The sequence below is a fragment of the Brassica napus genome, chromosome A9, assembly GCF_020379485.1.
Source record: "Brassica napus cultivar Da-Ae chromosome A9, Da-Ae, whole genome shotgun sequence".
Lineage (NCBI taxonomy): Eukaryota > Viridiplantae > Streptophyta > Magnoliopsida > Brassicales > Brassicaceae > Brassica > Brassica napus.
In genome coordinates, this window is record NC_063442.1 from 20,337,134 (window position 1) to 20,357,625 (window position 20,492).

The following is a 20,492-nucleotide window of genomic DNA, read 5'->3' on the forward strand; positions in this document are numbered from 1 at the left end:
CTGTGAACGTGGAGGAGGCCATTGCTGCTGAGAGAGCTTCTTCTAGCCATTCTGCACAACCTAGACGTCCATCAGTTCAAAGTCAGCCTCAGCCACATTCTCCTACGCTGCAAGGACGAGGAGGTAGAGCTTTTCAGGGAGGTCATTCTGGAGGTCCTAGACCTAGAACCCCGACTTGTTTCACTTGTGGCCAGCTGGGCCATGTTAGGAGAGATTGTCCGAACGTGGTACAGTTCCAATCGGCTGAACCATCTTACATTACTTGTTTCACGTGTGGAGAGCGAGGACATTACGCGACATTATGTCCACACACTCATCTTGCTCAGCCTGTTGTTACGAGTGCTCAACCAGTTGTACCAGTTAACCCACCTTTACCCTTACCTCCTGCAAAGCGTCAAGCCACTGCTGGTAGGGCTTACGCTTTAGAGTTACCAGGACCATCCGGACCACCTCAGGGTCCGATTTCAGGTTTGTTTTCCTAACCAATTGAGTGTTGCATAATTTTTAAATGATTGGTAAATTGGTGATATAAAAAAAAAATAGTATAAAAGTTGTTGAGTAAGTAATTGATGGGAAAGTCAATTATTGTCAGCGACTTTGCTTGTGGGTGGAATATCCGCCCACATCCTTTTCGATTCGGGAGCAACACATAGTTTTGTAGCTCCCGAAGTAGCATCATGATTCGATGGAGAATTCACTAAGGTGAATTTATCCATTCCCGTTCTAACTCCCGGAGATCAAGTTCTTGAAAGTGAAGGTTGTATTCTAAGAGTTCCAATCATTATCCAAGATATGGTTTTTCCGGCTCATTTGTTAGTTCTCCCATTAGAGAGGTACGAGGTAATCTTAGGAAAGGATTGGCTGTCAAGTTACCGAGCTCACCTTGATTGTGGTCGAAGGAAGATTGTTTTCGAGAGAGATACCCAACCCCCTTTAGCTTACCATGGCATAGTACCTAGTGTTGGAGCGTCATTAGTGTTAGCACTGAGAATTGAAAACCTTTTGGAGAAGGGTGAAGAAGTATACTTAGTGACCTTAGTTGCTGGACCAGTAGAAGACGAGAAAGAGCAGAACATGGAAGAAATACCAGTAGTCAGAGAATATGAGGACGTGTTTAAGGCATTAGAGGGATTGCCACCATCTAGGAGTAACGCCTTTAGTATAACCTTAGAACCCGGATCCGCTGCAATAGCAAAGGCACCATACCGAATTGTCGCTAGAGTTTGAGAAGTAGTCTATAGACTAGAACTTCCACCCGATATGCTTATGCATCCAGTAATTCATGTATCGATGCTGCGTAAGCATATATCAGATCCGAATATGGTCGAGCCGCAGCGACCAGAGAACTTGCAACCTAACCTCACCTATCCTGAAGGTCCTTTGCGAATAGGCAAACATCGTTTCAATAAATAGAAGAATAGGGAAATTTCGCAAGTTCAAGTATTTTGGGAAAAGTGACAAAGAGTTGTTATAACATGGAAGGATGAAGATAAGTTCTGAGCTGATTACCTAGAACTCTTCTCAGATACCCCAGTCGTCCAGTAAAGGGTGTACACTTGTATTTTGAGAATTCGGAGACGAATTCTTTTAAGGGGGGAAGAGTGTAATAACCCTCACGAGCCAATAAATTTTTGGTAAAGAAAAATCCCGCTCAACCAGTTTTTAGTTAGTTCGACCATGATTAATAAAAATAAAAATCGACCCGGTAGATTAATTTCTCGACGGGACTGTCTTGTGGTCGAAAGACCTTCACTTGATAGTTTGGCCGAGTCTTAAATATTTTGGTCGGATTTTTATTAAGCTGGACGAGACTTTCTGGGAACAAGACGAGAGACAAGGACAAGGAATATTTGGTTGAAAAATTATTTGAATGATCGACCAGCTGCCTAATTAATTTTGGACCAGACTCATGTCTTCCACCAGCTTGTTTGCTCAGTATTTAATCACATGACTTGCACCTGTCTGCTTACCTAGCTTCTTCAGTATCTGGCACATGACAATCACAAGCTGCCTGTGTGCTTGTTTCCTTTCTCTTTGATTAATTTTGATTGGCTGGAGATTGCTTCATGGGAAGGAAAGGACAGTGTGCTGCAGATGATGAAGCAGGTTGCCAACTGTCTGCTCTTAGCCATGCTTTGTTATGAGCTAAACCCTCAGGTGAAGCAACCACAGCTTGTATTTAACCCTCCTCCAGCTGCTTCCCACGTTCTGAAACCTACAGAAAAACCTAGAGAATTTCAGACACAAAGAGAGAAAAAAGAACAGAAAAATCAGTGAGAAAATTAGGAAAATAAAGCAAGAAAAAATTCTTGGTGATCTAATCTTCAACCCTAGACCAGTCTGTTGCTTTGAGAAAGATCAGAAGGTGAGATTTTTAAATAAAAACCTAGACCTAGTTCAGTTCAGATCATGATCAGGCCTTGATCTTTCTCTTTGATCAGTTCAGCCGCAAGCTTACCATGGAGAAGAGGATCAGCTGAGGCCATCTAGTCCTTCAGTTCGTCTTGCTAAGGTGTGGAGCTTTGCTAGTCCCATCCTGTCCTTTCAGCCTTGTTCAAGAGGAACTCAAGTCTTGTCCAAGCCAGTTTCAAGACTGTTCTTTAGGTGAGTCTAGACAGAAAATGAGATAGATAATGAATGAGTACATGATTGACTTTAAATTGTAGTGTCTCAATTAGATAGTAAAGTCTTTGAAACCTTTAAGAAGTGTATTGTGTTTACTTAGTGTAAACACTTACACTTGAAGATTAATCAAAAGGTTAAAGTGAGGTTAATCATAATCATAGTACTTGTTCTCAAGTACTAATCTTAATAATGAAATAATCATGGTTTTGGTTATGGATTAATCTTGGTTTAATTAAGAATTAATTTTGGTTTAATTGAGAATTAATCTGAGATTAATTAAGGAGTAATCATGATTAATTAAGTACTAATCTTAGATTAATTAAAGATTAATATGAGATTAATTAAGGATTAATCTAGGATTAATTAAGAGTTAATTATGATTAATTAATGATTAATTATGGATTAATTTTGGAATAATTATGGAAGTAAAATCATGTGAAGTCTTGTTATATTCACTATCCCTAAAGCCCCCGCATTACCATGACTTGGTTCTGCGAACGGAACAAGGTCATGAAGACACGATGATGGGGTAGCTCCCTGGAGACCGTGTACTGCATGATGATGCAGTGTCGGATTGTTCATACCGGACATTCGACAATGATGGTGATGCTAACTCACTAGTCTTGGTTAGCCTTAGTGGTTTCTCGGGTCTAGTATATATATTGTATAATATGAGTATGGTAACGGGCGGGTGTTGTGGAAGTGATGTTTAAAATAAGAATTCACAATGATGATTGATATTAAAGTATAGTACTAGTACTTGCATGATCATGTATATGCATTTGATAACTGTTTGGTTTATTATTGATTGTGTTGTGATTCTAGATTCACTGAGTAAATTAGTTGCTCATGACTCATTCGTGTGTGCAGGTAACCCTTAGGCGGGAGACACTTTACTTTTTGGACGGAAGGAACGGACAACCAGCGGTAGTATTTTGTTGTCCTTGCAACGTACCTTTTGATGTATATTTACTTAAAACGTTGTTGAGCAATAGGCCATAGGATAAAACTATAACACTTTGTAAGATGTTTAAAGTAAATAAATAATGTATAAAAGATGTTTATAAATCACGAGTTCTCATATGATATTAGTCCTTGTCCGGGACGAACTAACTATCGAATATTGCTTTATCGGGTTGAAAAGCCTAGAGTAATATCCGATATGAGCGTCTGTGTTGTTTGGTTGTTGGTTTAAGGCAATCGGATTTATTTCGAGAACCTCGGGTCGACCATTAGGGAACATCGACCTTGTCATTTCCGGTTATCTATGATCGGGGGTGTCACAACGGGTGCTACTGTCGATCGATACGGTGCATTTTTCTTTGCGGATTGAGCGTTCTAAGTGGGCATGATCTGAAAAGAGCATTGTTTGTTCTTTGTTGCTTCTGGTACTGCTAGACATGCACCTGAAAAGACAAGAAATTGTTTTATAAGTTTTTGCAAGTAACAAAAACCTAAACCTAACTAAATTTGATCTAATGACGATCGAAGCTCCCCGGCAACGGTGCCAAATTTGATATCACTCAAATTACCCTATAAGTGATTTGTACTCTCTCAAATAAGAGGTCGAGTTCCAGTACTTAGGGATCGGTTTCATGGGGAGCTAAGGCACACAATAGATCTACTAGTTATGTGGTTAAGCTAGACAAACATGTTTAAATGTAAATAGCAAAGTTGTGAGCAAATAAATGTTTATTAATTGATTGGGGTTTTAAGACAGATATGGAAAACATTAGACTTAGGGTTTCTATTCAAACAATCATGATTATAGAGATATAGATACTAAGCATATATCGGATATTTTAGAACTCAAACAATAAGAACAGTCGATCAACTTCCATATTTTTAGACTATCTATCACCAGATCTAAGTTATTAGCTGTCGTTTGTTGGTCCTGAGAAAGTGTCGATCGATTCCAACAACGGGGTGTCGATCGATACACCTTTCAGCCTGTCGATCGATTCCAACAACGGGGTGTCGATCGATACACCTTTCAGCCTGTCGATCGATACAACTAATGAGTTGTCGATCGATGAACCTTCCAGGGAGCGTTGACGCAACAGGGTGTCGATCGATACACCTTTCAGCCCGACATTTCGTATTTTGGGCGGGAACAAAATCATTCCTTCAATTCGGAACACAATATTAAAAATTTAATCTTTTATTAAATTTGAACCTCAAACCCTAAACTATAGAACTAAAAAGTTATAAAAATTATAAAATTTATCTTTTGAACATTAAATCTAATATTTTTTTATTATTTTAAAGTTTAAGATTTAGGTTTAGAGTTTAGAGTTAAACTCAGCCGTGACATATGCATAACTCAGCCGTAAAGTATGCATAACTCACCTGTAACGTATCTGAATGGTATAAGTCAGCCGTAATATTCTTATAAGTCAGCCATCAAGTGTAATTTGTTTTGCGATGTTTCTTATTCTGGGCGGGAAGAAAATCATTCCTTCAACTCTGAAACTCTGAACAAAATATTAAAACTTTAATCTGTTTTTAAATTGAAACCTCAAACCCTAAACTATAGAACTATAAAGTTATAAAAATTATAATGTTTATCATTTTAACACTAAATCTAATATTTTTATTATTTTAAAGTTTAAGATTTAGGTTTAGAGTTTAGGTTTATAGTTTAGAGTTAAACTCAGCCGTAACATATGCATAACTCAGCTGTAAAGTATGCATAACTCAGCCGTAATGTATCTGAATAGCATAAGCCATCTGTAATGTTCCAATAACTCAGCCGTCGAATGTAATTTGTTTCACGACGTTTCGTATTTTGGGCGAGAACAAAATCATTCCTTCAACTCTAAACACAATATTAAAACTTTAAATCTTTTTCAAAATTTGAACTTCAAAACTGTATATATACAATACTAAAAGCCAAATATCCTTACTCTTTAGGGTGTCCACGTCACTTAAAATATTTTTCCAATCAGAACATTTCATTTGGACACGTCAGACTGGCTTCAATTACTTATGGGCTTCACGTTCTTCTTTTATTTGGAGTGGGCTCCACGTGTAATCACTTTGATTTTAAGTGTTTCACGCTTTTGTTAGGCACACAATAATGGACCTGAATTTTCAAAACGAGCCCACAAAATCAGAATTGCTTATAATGAACTAAACTTCCTACGGAGCCCACCACAAGCTCCTCCTTCGAACTCTCTTCTTCATATTTTTTTTTTTTTGAAAACAGCTCTTCGTCTTCTATATTGTTCTCTTTTCCACTGCAGAAACATAACTATATGTAACGCTTTCTCCACCATTGAAAAAATATATTAAGTTTCACCATTAAGTCACTCCATTCAACTTTCCCACTACTCGAATTTAATTACTTCTCTTCCCATCTTCTTTGCAAATCCCTAATTTTCCATACCATATATAGTGGTGCAGCCATCTACATATCTCATTGTTTCACAAGATTCATCATCGTTTCTTCCTTATAGTGATGACACGTCTCATGTAGAGTCAAGAATCAAAAGATGAGTGATACAGAGGAGGCCATGAATGATCTGCGATGACCTTTCATACACACATGAGGGTGTACCGGATCGGTTCAAGACAATCAAGTATTATGGGTTCACCTCAAGTTATCAGATACAGCTCTATCCCTATTCTTTCATATTCCATCAGTTTCACTGTAAGAAGAAAATTCCAAACTTTTTTAATTTTTTTTAATTTGTCAAAAGTTGTGACTGATTTGTATCTTTTGGGTCCAGTGTAGTCTCCAACACAAGCTGCAATCACTAAGGATCTCAGTTTAACTGTTGCTGAGGACCTGAGGTACTTAACCAATTTTTCTGTCTAGAGCTGTCTGGTTGATTCTTTGCCTGACTTTGATATCATGTCCATGTATTAGTACTCTGTGTTTGGTTCTCTATCCAACGTGGCTGCTATGGTTGGTGCAATTTCCACAGGTCAGATCGCATAAGGAAGTTGGACGAAAAGGGGTATTGTTTCGTTTCCTGAGTATTAAGCTACCCTGTTCGAATCTTGATCCTGCTAATAACATATTCATTCCTTTACTTAACCCTTTGATTGTGTGTTTTCTTTGACAGTCCCTCATGAATGCTGGTCGGCTTTCATATCATTTGCAAAAGTGAGTTATTTTTCAGATTCTTTATTTGACTTCAGTCTGAAAATATTAGATTGACCTTACATCATACTGGCTTCATAGGATACTTCTTTAGTAATTTTCTTTTCATGGGAAGAGTTTTAGAAGGCTCTGGTGTTGGGATCATTTAGTGGATATTAGTCTTTAGATATGGCTTACTTAGATCTCAATGGAACATGTATCACTGGCTATATCATTTGTATAGCTCTAACATATGTGTTATGTTCGGTTATTACACAGGCAATAGGTTAAAAGAAGCATATGAAAAGGCTCAATGCTCCAAAACATTGGATGCTTGACAAACTTGGTGGTGCATTTGTATTTCTTCTCTGAGAATTTCTGTCTTCTCTATGATAGCGAGGGACGTTTCCGTCTTCACTCCATCAGGGACGTTTCCGTCTTCACTCCATCAGGGACGAAGAAGCTAAGGTTTTGATCTCTCTTGCTCTTGATATAATTTAGAGTAATGTTTGACATGTATGTGTACAAATAAGATTTGTTTCTTTTCCTCTTTACAGTATAAGCTTTGCAAGGTTCGAACTATCCAGTTCAAACAAAAGGGCATCTCTTTCCAGACAAACTATTAAGCTCGGCCTGGAGGAGAACAAGATTGTTGCGTTCATCAAGTTAGATTTCGGTAATGTTGTGATGGTGACTGGAGGTAGAAACAGAGGGAATGTTGGTGTGATTAGAAACCGTGCGAAGCTTAAGGGAAGCTTTGAGACTACCACCACATACAAGACTCAACAGGACATGAGTTTGCAACAAGGTTGAGGAATGTGTTCACGCTAGGAAAAGGGTCAAAGTGTTGAATGTGCTTTATTAAGGGTTTAGGGTGTAAGCTTACCAAAATAGAAGAAGCCAGGAAGAGGCTCGCTAGCCAACAGACTTTGTGGCTTTGAGCTATTTATTATATTGTTTAGATGACTTTTATTTCCTACACTCACTTTGCTTTTGGTTCGCTTCCAAGCTTTGAAAATAATATGTTTTTTAAACTATCTCAAGAGTTAAAAATGGATCCATAGAAAATTTCAAAATAGAAAATCTCAAAATAGACGCATATGTTGGTTCGCTGCTCAGTTTTGAATCTTATCTTATTTTATCAAAAGTTTAAGGGTGTTAATCATTTATGCAATTAAATTGATTTGCAAATAATATATATTCACAACTCCAAGTAAATTTTACTCATTTTAAAATCGAATACAGTATATAGATTCTAATTAATATTTACGAATTCTTAATTTTTGTCTTTGTATTTTAAATAAAAAATCCATTGAAGTCTCTCAGAATAAAATAAAAAAACAATCCCATATGACAAACACTTCTTTTTTAAAACACTTATTATCATTTCAGAAATAATCAGATATAATCAGATTAATTACCAGCTTGTGTATTTTCTGATATTGGAAAAAAAATAGAATTTCAATAATTTCAAAATTGTTATTACCAAAACAATACAAAAAACTATAAATTTTTCTAATAGTTTATATAGTGTAATTAGTATCAGTGAAAAATTATATTAAAACACACAAATTATAAATATTCTAAATTTAATTTGAATATACAGAAATCGCAGTCTATAACCATACCAAAAACAAAAATTTGCCAAGTAACCAAAATCTCATTCTCTCTCCTCTCTTCTCTTCCTATCTCTCTCTACAAATTTAATTTTGTTTTTTTTGTTTTGGTTATTTCACTAATTCAACCTTGAATATATGAGAAAATAACCCGGGCGTAGCCCGGAAAAATCTCTAGTAACTATAAAGTATAAAAATTATAAAGTTTATCTTTTGAACATTATATTTTTTATTATTTAAAGTTTAAAATTTTGGATTATAGTTTCGAGCTAAACTCAGCAGTAACGTATGCATAACTCAGCCGTAACGTATGTATAACTCAGCCGTAATGTCTGCATAATTTAGATGACGCATCATCTGAGTCATCAAACATATAAAATCAGCTTTCAAAATCATCTTCTTCTTCATCTTCTCTCCTTTTCTTATTGTTTTTGTTGAACAATCTCATTTTCTTACAATTTACGGGACTTAGCTTCTTCATCTCTCTCTTTGAGTCTTTCTTCTTCCACAAGACGACAAATCCAATGAGAGAGGAAGCAGCAGGATGCCGGACCACCATTCATGACACTGGAGGAGAAGAAGCTTCTTCTTTAACCGATCATCATCGAAAACGACGACGACTGCTGTAGATCTGTCTCAGATTTCCAATTTTTTTTTTAATCTATGTTTTTTTAGACCCAGTTGCGGAAACAATAATTACCAGATCCTTAAGATCTCAGAGGAAGATGAATAGTAAGATGAAGAAGGTAGATAAAGAAGATGAAAAATGACGAATAACATAGACCCTTATTTTACTGTTGTAACATTAGTAATGACATGGCATATAAGAGCTGATGACATGGATGATGACATGGAAAATCGGTAAGTTACTCACCAAACGAACACATAACTCAGCCTCAATAAACAAGCCATCTAGTACAACGTAAGTCATCTAAAACATGAATACTATTTCAGTAATTAATCTTTTGCTAATAAATCAACCATAATTAGGATGAAAAATAAAAAAAATCAGCTGTATTGTCAAATAAATCAGCAGTTAAATGAATGCTATTCTAGTAATTAATCTTTTTCTAATAAGTCAGCCGTAATTAAGCTGAGATTACTGTTAATCCAGCTAGTTACGACTGATTAAATATAACTCAGTCGTAACAACCTCCCATAAGTTAGCCGTAAAAGTAACTTAGCTAGGCGAAGATCATTAAATCTGCCGGCAAAACATAACTCAGCCATTTCTTAACTATAACTCAGCCAAATTTTCAAGAAATCAGCCTGTTGATGTATAAGTCAGACGTAACTTGTGTTCGTAAGTCAGCTGTTACCCCCTAAATCAGTCTGAAATCTGTAAATCAGCCATCACTAACGGCTGACTTATGTTCGTAAGTCATCCAATTTCTCATAAGTCAACGGATGCGGGTGGTTGCGGTTTTAAACGGTTTTAAGAGATTTGTATGACTGGTACTGCGGTTAGAAATTGGTGCGTTTGCGGGATACTTATGACTGGTAAACCACTAAATACAACATTGGTTAAAAAATAAATTAACAATATTTTCATTTTATATAATTATAAAAATATTAAACAACATAATATTATAATAAATATAAAATTTAGATTTATAAAATTATATTTTTAAGTTTTTAAAAATTATAGAAAATATTTTTATTTTTAAAAATTTATAATATCAGTTGAAATATAATATATATATTTTAGTATTTCTATTATTTCAATTTTATTTTTTATTTTTATTTTTATATTTATATTTTTTTTAGAAAAGAAAAAATAAATTTATCCTCCCGCAATCGTTCGCAACCTTAAACGCTAACTGGAACTAGCTTTTGAATTTAAGAAGTTTAAAGCAACTTAAAATAGTTTAAAGTGGTTTAAATTTGTATAACGCCAACAACTGCAATCAACCGTAAAAACTGGATAGTAGCAGAGAAACTAGTCGTACCCTTCGTTACCAAAAATCACCCTTCGTTACCAAAAATCAATCGAAGGGCAGAAAAACCCAGTTTAATAGGCCCACCGAGTGAAGCTGAACCTCAACGCGTAAAAGAGCAAAGACTTTAGTGGGACCCACCGAAAAGCCCCCCCAAGTTAAAAAAAAAAGAATAAAAAAAGCAGAAACGAGCCCCCCCGTTCCAATTAGTCCACGGAACACCGTGTTTTTGTTTTACATTTCTTCTTCGCTCTCTCTTTGCCGTCGGGTCTTGCCCATTCTTCGGTCTGAAAGTCAGCAGGAAAATTTGCGAAGTCGAGTAAGAGAGGTGCGGTCAAGTCTTATTCAAAAACTTGCAAGTATTTTGCGTATGGATTTAGGTGGTTATGGATAGAATTATAGCTCGAATGAAGAAATCGTCGGGTAGAAGAGGGGATAAAACGCCGACAAGGCGGTTAGAGCGCCGTGACGCCTTGAAGCATATTAATTATGACGCAGCGTCGACTTCCACTTGGTCAGCTGAAGATATCTCCGCTTCTCTGGTGACGCGCTCTCTGGAGTTGCCAGATCGCACCAGTTTCCGAATCTTCGGAGGTGGAGATGTAGAGATGGATCAGATTTACAAGTCCCTTGGTTTGTCTGGCCCTGATGATTTGGCTATATCTTTTGACGCCTGGGAAGCTTGCAAAAAGCGTTCGTCTTCAGATGTTATCAACAGGTTCAAGTCTTTCGAGCTCGATCTTCACAATTTTCCTGTTCCGAGTTTGAGTGAAGCGGCTCCTAGCTATGGTGGCATGGGAGAAAACAAGCCTTGTCTTGAGCGAACACCGACCATCACTGTAAAGTCTAGAGGGTATCTTGTTCCAAATCACGGTGATGTTGCTTCTGGTGGTGGTGCAGGAGAAGACAAGCGTGGTCTTGTGCGAACACCGACCATCACTGTAAAGTCTAGAGGTTATCTTGTTCCAAATCAGAGTGATGTTGGTATAAAGGGAGTAAGGCCACCGGTGCTTAAGCCTCCTCCGGCCAAACGACCTCCTATTGATCATCAGGGATCATCTTGGGATTTCCTTACCCATTTCGCCCCAGAGGATGGAATTGTTAGGCGGCCAAGTTCCTCTTCTACTTCCGACAATGGAGAGGAAACCTTGGAAGAGGAAGTGGATACTGGTGATGAGGCATGCTCATTCAGTACGAACGAAGGTGGTGGTGACTCCTCAAGCACTGTATCCAATACTTCGCCCATTTATGCAAACGGTGGATCTATCATCACGTCGTGGCAGAAGGGTGGACTTCTGGGACGAGGATCGTTTGGCTCCGTTTTTGAAGGCATTTCAGGGTATGTCTCTTGAACTTGAAGTCAGATTCTTAACTACAGCAAAAATAAATAAAGCCCTTATAAATGTTTATGTTCAATATAGAGATGGGGACTTCTTTGCTGTTAAGGAAGTTTCACTACTTGAACAAGGAAGTCAGGCACAAGAATGCATACAACAACTCGAGGGGGTGAGATATACTTTTTTTTGTTTTATGATCCATAGCTTATACGTTTGTCTCATTGGCTGTTAATACATTTTCTACAGGAGATTGCACTGCTTAGCCAGCTTCAGCATCAGAATATCGTGAGATATCGTGGCACTGCCAAGGTATGAATGATCCCGTCCTGGTCCCACTTGCAGTTTCAAAGTAATTTATAACGCCTTTTGGTGTTTGCAGGATGGGTCGAATTTGTACATCTTTCTTGAGCTTGTAACCCAGGGGTCTCTTTCAAAGCTCTACCAAAGATACCAGCTTATGGACTCTGTAGTCTCCACGTACACTAGACAAATTCTTGATGGTTTGAAGTATCTCCACGACAAAGGTTTTATTCACAGGTTAGACTAGTAGAAACTATGTGTCCATTCTCTTTCCGCAAACTCTCTTGTCATAGTCTTTCGTAAGCCTCTGATTTTCCCCATTTCCTGTATCTTCTGACAATATAGGGACATCAAATGTGCAAACATACTGGTGGACGCCAACGGAGCTGTTAAACTTGCAGATTTTGGATTAGCAAAGGTTCTTTTCTATAGATGTGTATTGTTTGTTGCTCTAAAGTAATAACTTGTTACCCCTTTTCTTGATGCTTATGTCAATTTTTTTGTTATTTAGGTTTCAAAATTGAACGACATTAAGTCCTGCAAGGGAACTCCATTCTGGATGGCTCCAGAGGTATTGTTTTGGAAGATTATCAAGTCCCTTATACTCTCTTGATTATGATAGAGAAATCTATCACACATATGAACATAAATGGTTTGATCTTTGACTCGTTTTTGATGTGTAACACTGGTTGTTAAGACCTATTTTGCCGCATACGTAGTAACCTGAGAACCCCCGTTATGCGTGTGCTTGATTAATCTGAACTAGTTTTAAATTTTATTGGTTTTCATTTTATGGTGTTTATAACTGCAAGTAGTAATCATACGGTAACAGATATGTGGATTCATTTTCACTTCTAAGGTTGATTCTAAATTGAACATATCAGGTTATTAACCCAAAGCGTACTGATGGGTATGGAAGTTCAGCTGATATATGGAGCCTTGGGTGCACAGTGCTGGAAATGCTCACTGGTCAGATCCCCTACTGCGATCTAGAAAACCCCGTACGTAATCAAAACTTTTTACATATAAAATTGGACTATATGTGTTTTTGTGGAAACAAAAACACGTGTATTACGCAGTTAGCTAGTTTAAAATTCAAGTCTCGTCAGTGTTTTTGCTCTACACTTTCCATTTTGAAAGTTCATTCTTAATTTCTTTATGGAGGGGCTTTCCCATAAAATTAGAGTATGTCAGTCCATAAAAAGAAAAGAGTTGATGTCAGAAAATTTGTGTAAACGCTCAGGTTCAAGCCCTGTATAGGATCGGAAGGGGTGTGCTTCCGGACATACCTGATACATTATCACTCGATGGCCGAGATTTCATAACTGAATGTCTCAAAGTGGACCCTGAAGAGCGGCCAACTGCGGCTGAGCTGCTGAACCATCCATTTGTGAGAAGGCCCTTAGCATACTCAGGCTCGGGATTGGGATCAGCATCTCCGCATGTCCATAGACGAGGCTAATGTAGTAGATTGCCTACATTTGTTAAGATTTTCAGGAGAATTTATCAAAAATAAGAGCTTTAGAATCTAACATTGATGATTAAATGTATAAGTGCAGGCGCAAGCAGAAGATTTTTGAAAGATGAGACCAACCCCATAGAAACTAGAAACGTTTGGGGAAACACGAGATATGATTCTTCAACACACGTACGGTTCAGTTGGGCAGCAAGAGCTAAACTGCATGGAGGAGACATATCCTTTAGGTTTGCTTCTGGCTCATTCGTTGGTTATTTTTTTTAAGTTGTATGTTGGACGTAATTTGGGAACTTGAGATCCATGTTCTTCTAGGAAAATGATTAATTAGAGTGCCGATCTTGGTGTTTTGAGTGTATAGGTTTTGTAAGTTTTATTAAACTTATTGATGTAATGTATAATTGGTTTTTGAGAGTTTTTGTGTATTTGTAACTGTGTGCACATCACGCGTCCGGTGTCCTTTTGGGTTTTATCTCTAACTAGTGGGTGTCGCGCTATGCGGAATTGTCGATAATTATTTTTCATGAAAAAATGTTTGTATTTTATTTTTATGTGTGCCATTTTGCCAGTCAGTTTATTAAATATGGTATAGCACACTATCAGTAACCGTTACAATTAGGAATTCACTAAATTGGTTTTAAAAAATCATATTTAAATAATATTATTTTTAAAAACATGTCAAATGTTAAATCATACGCAAACCAAAGAATGAATGGTTAATACTATAATATGATATATAAATATGTTTTTTTTAAGTATTTTTTTTATCCAAAACCTAGCAATTATTGGTTATAATATCACAATATATATGTTTTTGAATATCTTATATATTGTATATCTTTATATATAAAGTATTGTACACTGGAATTTTTATTCATCACGGTAAACTGTCGAATCTTGTATATTGGTTTGTGAATATATTATATATTAGATATCTTTAGCATAAATGCAAACCAATATATTCTATACTGATTTGGTTTTGTTAAATTATATAGTATTGTATACGGTAAGCAACATGTATTGTATAGTTTTGAATTTTTTTAAGTGAATTTTCTTGTGGGACAGGTGTCAGAATTCTTCCTGCCACTTGTCTTTCTTTTTTTTTTAACGTCAAAAGACCATTTTATTACTCAAACTTGAGGTGGTCTGGGTAACCAGACTGGGTTAGAACAACCAATAAAAAATAATTCTCTATGGAAGGATCTAGCAGTCTTAGCTAAAAAATCTGAAGTCTGATTGCGCGCTCGTGGAACATAAATGATGTTGAAGTCCGGGAAACAAATTTGAAGCGTCTCAATCCTCTCCAACTCCGTCGCAAAGCTTGGCCAAGCATGAGGATCCTTTATCATTGCAATCAGTTCCTTGCAATTTGTTCCAAAGCTCTGGCATGTCGAATGTTGAAGCATGTTCTCCATTGCCTACTGCAGTGCTTCTACTTCTGAATGCAAAGCTGATTCCTGTCGAATGAAGTTCCTTGTCCCTATAAGTTGAATGTTCCCACCACTGTCCATCCAAACCCATCCACATCCACTAAAATGAACAGAAGTTGTCCAAGATCTATCTAACAAACAAATATTACCCAAGCTTATGACTTGGGATTCCTCAGCATTAATGTCTTGTACCACTGGTTGTACCACCTTGTTTGCCTCAAACCATGCTTGACATTCGCTTTCTGCATATCGGACTAACTCCAAAGGATCTCTGTCTATCCCCCTAAATAGTTTATCATTCATAGCCTTCCAAATGTACCATATTAGCCAGGGATAAGGTTCCCTGTCCTATTATGGCTCAATGATAGCGTTTTTCCTCCAGAATAGATAGTCCATATTTGTGTAGACACTCAGAACTCGGAATATCTCTGGGCTCGTTGGAGTTGATGATAAAGACCAAACTTGTAGAGCTGGCGGCCACTCGAAAATCGCGTGTCACATACTCATCTAGTTCTCCACATCTTGGACAGTAGTTATCACACCTAATATTTCGTCTTGCTAAGTTCCTTGTAACTGCAACATGACCAGTTAACAATTGCCATATAAGATGTCATATCTTCTTAGGCGCCTTCAACTTCCAAGCAAAGGCTTGGAGTTCGGTAATACTTGGCTCCAGAACCTCCTTTTCCACCTCTGGCTTTAATAGATTCCTAGTTACCCAGTATCCCGATTTGACCGTGTATTGTCCATTCCTTGTGTAGCTCCAACAAAAGGTGTCTTGACGGTGAGCTGAGCTTATAGCCAAACTCCTTATAAGTGGGATGTCATCCATCTTGACATAGCTCTCCAACAAGCTCGTATCCCAATCCTTCGACTCCTGATTAATGAGATCGCTCACTCTCATATTGGGATTCATAACTGGCGCCACTAGGACAGCTGGTCTCGCGGGGGTCGTTGGGATCCACGGATCTTCCCAGACCTTGACCTCATAACCCGAATGAATCTTCTGTCTAATTCCCAGCATCAACAACTCCCTTGCAGCCGAAATACTAGTCCACACATATGATGGGCTACTAGCTGAGATTACTCTTAGTGGCGAGCTTAATCTATAGTACCTTCCTTTCAATACGCGAGCCACCAAAGAGCCAGGGAACTGAACAAGCCTCCATAGCTGCTTCGCCAAAAGGGCAAATTAAACTCATGGATCAATCGAAAGCCAATCCCACCCTCCTCTCTTGGTAGACAGACTTTTTCCCATTCACCCAGTGTATTCTACGTTTTGATAGATTTGAACTCCACCAGAACTGAGCAATAGCCCTTGCTAGATTTTCACATGTCTTCAACGGAAGAAGGAAAGTAGACATCACGTATGTTGGAAGCGCTAACAAAATAGATTTAATCAGCACTTCCTTTCCCCCTTTCGATAGCCATCTATATATCCATTCATTCACTCTGTGCATTAGCTTATCCTTGAGAAACACAAAAAGTTTACACTTGGAACCACTTATGTCTTCCGGGATACCTAGGTAGGTCCCCATTCCTCCCTCATTTTGTATTCCAAGAACATCTTTAATCTCTTGTCTACTGTTCGCATTGATCCGCTTACCAAAGAGTAAAGATGCTTTGTCGAAATTGATACATTGGCCAGACGCTTTACCATACTTCCTGACCACTTTCATTACTTCTTCATATTCACGGGGCTCGTCTTACAGAAAAAAATGCTATCATCAGCAAAGAGAAGGTGGGATACCATGAAAGATTCTCACATTCCCAATGGTTGTTGGTATAGGCCATTCCCTAATGAATTTGATCATCTCCTCATCCACTTTTCGTCCTTGTTTACGTACTACAAAACCTAAGAAAATTAACTGGCTAGTAAAAAATGTGCACTTCTTTAGGTTGGCATATAAACCTTCCTTCCGAATAATATTCAACAAAACTTCTAAATGCCTAAGATTATCTGAACATTTTCTATTATTGATAAGTATGTCATTAAAATACACAACCAAAAACTTGCTTATAAATGATCTACGAATCTGATTAATAAGATGCATGAATGTACTTGGTACATTAGTAAAACCAAATGGCATGACCAACCATTTATATATTTTTCTTGATCTTAAAAACAGTCTTCTACTTATCTCCTACTCTCATCCTTACTTGATGATATCCACTTCTCAACTCTACTTTGGAGAATATGGTTGATCCATTTAATCAAGCATGTCATCTAAACGTGGGATATGATGGTGCTCTTTGATGGTGATATTATTGATTTCTCTGCAGTCTACACACACTCTTCATGTTCCATCTTTCTTGGTAACCAATAGAACTTACGCATAACTTGTACTAAAGCTATGAAGGATGTACTGTTTGGCCATTAACTCTTGTACTTGCTTCTCCAGCTCCTTGATCTCTTTCGGATTCATTCTATAGGCCAGTTTGCTTGGTAAGGCAGAACCGTTTATAAGATCGATTTGATACTCTATTTCTCTTGTGAGAAGAAGTTCAGTTGCTATCTAATCAGGAATCACATCTAAGAACAGGCCTAGGACAGCTTGATAGTTAGCATAGAGATTACGAACATCAAATAATATGTATTAATATTATAACTACTTTAAAGTGTAAACTCAATTACTTATATTACAAAATAAAAAAAAATTAACTGAAAATTAACAAGACATCACCCTGCTGTAAGCAAATTAACCTTATAAACTTTACAACTAAAAAGTAAGAAAAAAAATCAAATTATTGAATACAGTGTCTCACATAATTTCTCTAATTTTGGATTTACTACTAATTTATGTTGTGTTATTTATTATTAAATTTGTTTTACTAAATACAATATTGCACTATTAGACATATTAAAATGGTCATAGATTCGACTATCGATTTCAAGTTGTCGATGTAAACCTATAACAATACTTTCCTTTGTTACAAAATTTTACCCTCATGCATTTTTGTATGATAAAATTTTGATCATTTTAACTAAGATATTTCAAGCTGAATACACAAGTAATTATATTAAGTTTACAAAAAAATTAGAAAAAATAACCTCAAACTAAATTTCTTATCTTTATTAAGTTAACCATGTTCCTACTTTTGGTATCATATAAAAACATATTTTATAATAAATAAACTATATGCTATATATAAATTTAATATAATGTAATGTAAAAATTGCATATACAAATAAAAAGAAATTTAACTATTCAACATACAAAATGTTAAAAAACTGAATTAACTGTATATGATATATTTTCAAAACTAATCAAAACAATGAAGATATGATCAAATAGCGAAAAAAAAATGTGAACATTGTTGGGACTCATAAAATAGCACATACGTTGTGTGTGCCGTCCAGAAAACATTGAACGCATTGCAGAAACGATCTAAGTTTGGATTGTGATCTTTAAACATATAGGGCATCATTCGGATATCTGAATGTATGCTTGTATTTATCCATATAAGTTGGGTTGTGCTATGTTAGTTTTAAGGCATAGATTAATTACTTCGTAAGGTACGATAGAGTGGTCGTGGCTCGGAACATTGGAGAGAAAAACATTGATAGCAGTATTCACATTTTGTGACTAGCTGCTAAATTTTTAATGTACCAATCAAAAGTCATGTGTAATGGCTAGATTATTTTTGGGTTATGAGTACAATTTTAACTTTAATTGGTTGCATATTTAAGATCGATTTCCATCTCATTTCTGCATGTAAACGCCATAATAAGTTCAGAGCACGCATAGAGAGAAACAAAAAATCCAAACCTGGTAATTTTAAAGCAAACATTCAGGGTTCATGTGGTATTCTGCTCTTCATGAATGTCTTATCCAATCAGTTTCTCATCAGTAGATGCTTTAAAAAATTTATAGTATTCAACATTCTCTTTTATTGCTTGTATTCGATCAGGTGCTTTAATTAACACAGCCTATGTCATAACAGTTGTTGAGCATTGCACACTTGTTGAACTCACGCCCAGGGTTCACATTCATAAAAAATGTTATATGTAGTTAGGTAATATGTAGTTATTAAATTGTAAGATAAAAAATTAATTAAAAATAGTGAGGTATGGTGTTCAATTTTATTAAGCAAAATTATTATACAGCTTAAAAATGAAGTTGGTGTTGAATAATTAGATGGAAGTGGGAGAAGATGATGTGTAGTGTTACAAAAAAAAAAAAAGAGGGTGTTAAATCATTCCATCATTGTGGATAGTCTTACAAGTCCTTTAACAAACAATTAATTGTTTACCATTTGATTTAGATTTAAGAAAACAAGGCAATTACATGTGTTTCAAGAAACCGGTTTATTTAATTGTGTTTGAGTCCTTGTTTGTCTTTGAGTCCTTGTTTGACGCCTTTGTTAAGATTAGCCTCGTAATTAAGAAATCATGGTTTCTCTCAGTAAAATATATAAACTTATTTCAATATAAAGCATGTCGTTGAGAAATCAAAATTTGTCAATGTGGATTTATAAACCAATATCTTCGAGATTAGCAAATCTCAAAATATTATAAAAAAGAGTTAGTGTTACAAAAATGGCCTAGTCGACAAAAAAAAAAAAAGAGTTAAAAACAAGAAAGTTGCAACTTTTTGACAAAAAAGGAAGTTGTAACTTGGTTCAAAAAAACTAAGAAAGTAGTAAATTTAAATACAAAAATGAAAAGGTAAATGCTGACCAATTATGTATACAATCTAGGCGTGGGCATTCGGGGTCCCAATCGGGTTTCGGTTTTATCCATTCGGGTTTTGGTTTTTCGGGTTTATCAAAATCAACCCCATTCGGGTTATATAAAAGTTCGGTTCGGGACCGGTTCGGGTTATATCGGGTTCGGGTCGGGGTTAGTAAATCTTCAAAGAACCGGTATAACCCATTGTACTTTCGGGTTCGGGTCCCAATCGGTTCTTCGGTTTAAAAATACATGATTTGTACCTATTTTGTAACTAAAACATAAATGAAATCGGTTCTTCAGATTTAAAATACATGATTTGTACATATTTTAATAGCCAAAACATAAGTAAAATCGATTCAAAAATAAGAAAAAACATCAAACGTGATCATTCAAAATCAAGCGAAAGATAAACATAGTTAGTGAAATAAAGAAAACAGATAAATGAAATCATAAAACAAAAACTAAGTTCTCATGAAATGAGAAACACTATTTAATGAAAACAAAACCAAAATAAAAAAAACTTTAGGTTTCAACCGCTACATTCCACCATCAACCTTTATCTAATAGATAATTATTTTAGAAGTTCAATAATATCTTAAAGTATTTTGGATACATATTAAGAATTAAGATCATATTTGGTAGAAGTTCTTTTTGTTATTATAAATGTTTCGGGTTCTATCGGATATCCATTTAGGTCCGGGTTCGGTTCGGATAATACCCATAACCCAATATACCAAAAAACAGGATCCATTCGGTATTTATGTCGGGTTCGGATCGGTTCGGATTCATTTTCATCGGATCGGGTTCGGTTCGGATTTTCGGATTCGGTTTATTTGCCCAGCCCTAATACAATCTATTCTATTAAAACAGGAACATGACTTATTGATATAGATGTGATCCAACTATTTTAATACAATTATTAAATTTTTTATTAATTATTTAAGTACTATATAAAGAAAAACACAAGCTAAAAATACAAATATAAAAATTTAATTTCTAAAAACAATATAA

The 20,492-nt window shown here is 36.1% G+C and overlaps 1 protein-coding gene and 1 long non-coding RNA gene across 3 annotated transcripts; both read left to right on the forward strand.

Moving 5' to 3' along the window:
- The first annotated feature begins 3,277 nt into the window (after positions 1 to 3,277).
- LOC106450041 lies at positions 3,278 to 8,120 on the forward strand. The gene is made up of 2 exons (XR_007316754.1): positions 3,278 to 7,180; positions 7,270 to 8,120. It is a non-coding gene; the product is annotated as an uncharacterized LOC106450041 (long non-coding RNA).
- A 2,310-nt stretch (positions 8,121 to 10,430) lies between these two features.
- LOC106446927 (mitogen-activated protein kinase kinase kinase 1) lies at positions 10,431 to 13,921 on the forward strand. 2 transcript variants are annotated; one of them, XM_048740188.1, is made up of 9 exons: positions 10,431 to 11,604; positions 11,687 to 11,771; positions 11,849 to 11,911; positions 11,982 to 12,139; positions 12,248 to 12,320; positions 12,414 to 12,473; positions 12,787 to 12,903; positions 13,146 to 13,365; positions 13,462 to 13,921. In XM_048740188.1, the coding sequence occupies exons 1-8, from the start codon at positions 10,652 to 10,654 to the stop codon at positions 13,362 to 13,364; spliced, it is 1,728 nt and encodes a 575-aa protein (XP_048596145.1). In that variant the 5' UTR covers positions 10,431 to 10,651; the 3' UTR covers position 13,365; positions 13,462 to 13,921. The 2 variants fall into 2 exon arrangements, with proteins under 2 accessions (XP_048596145.1, XP_048596144.1); XM_048740187.1 differs by having other exon boundaries at positions 10,452 to 11,604; positions 13,457 to 13,921.
- The last annotated feature ends 6,571 nt before the right edge of the window (positions 13,922 to 20,492 follow it).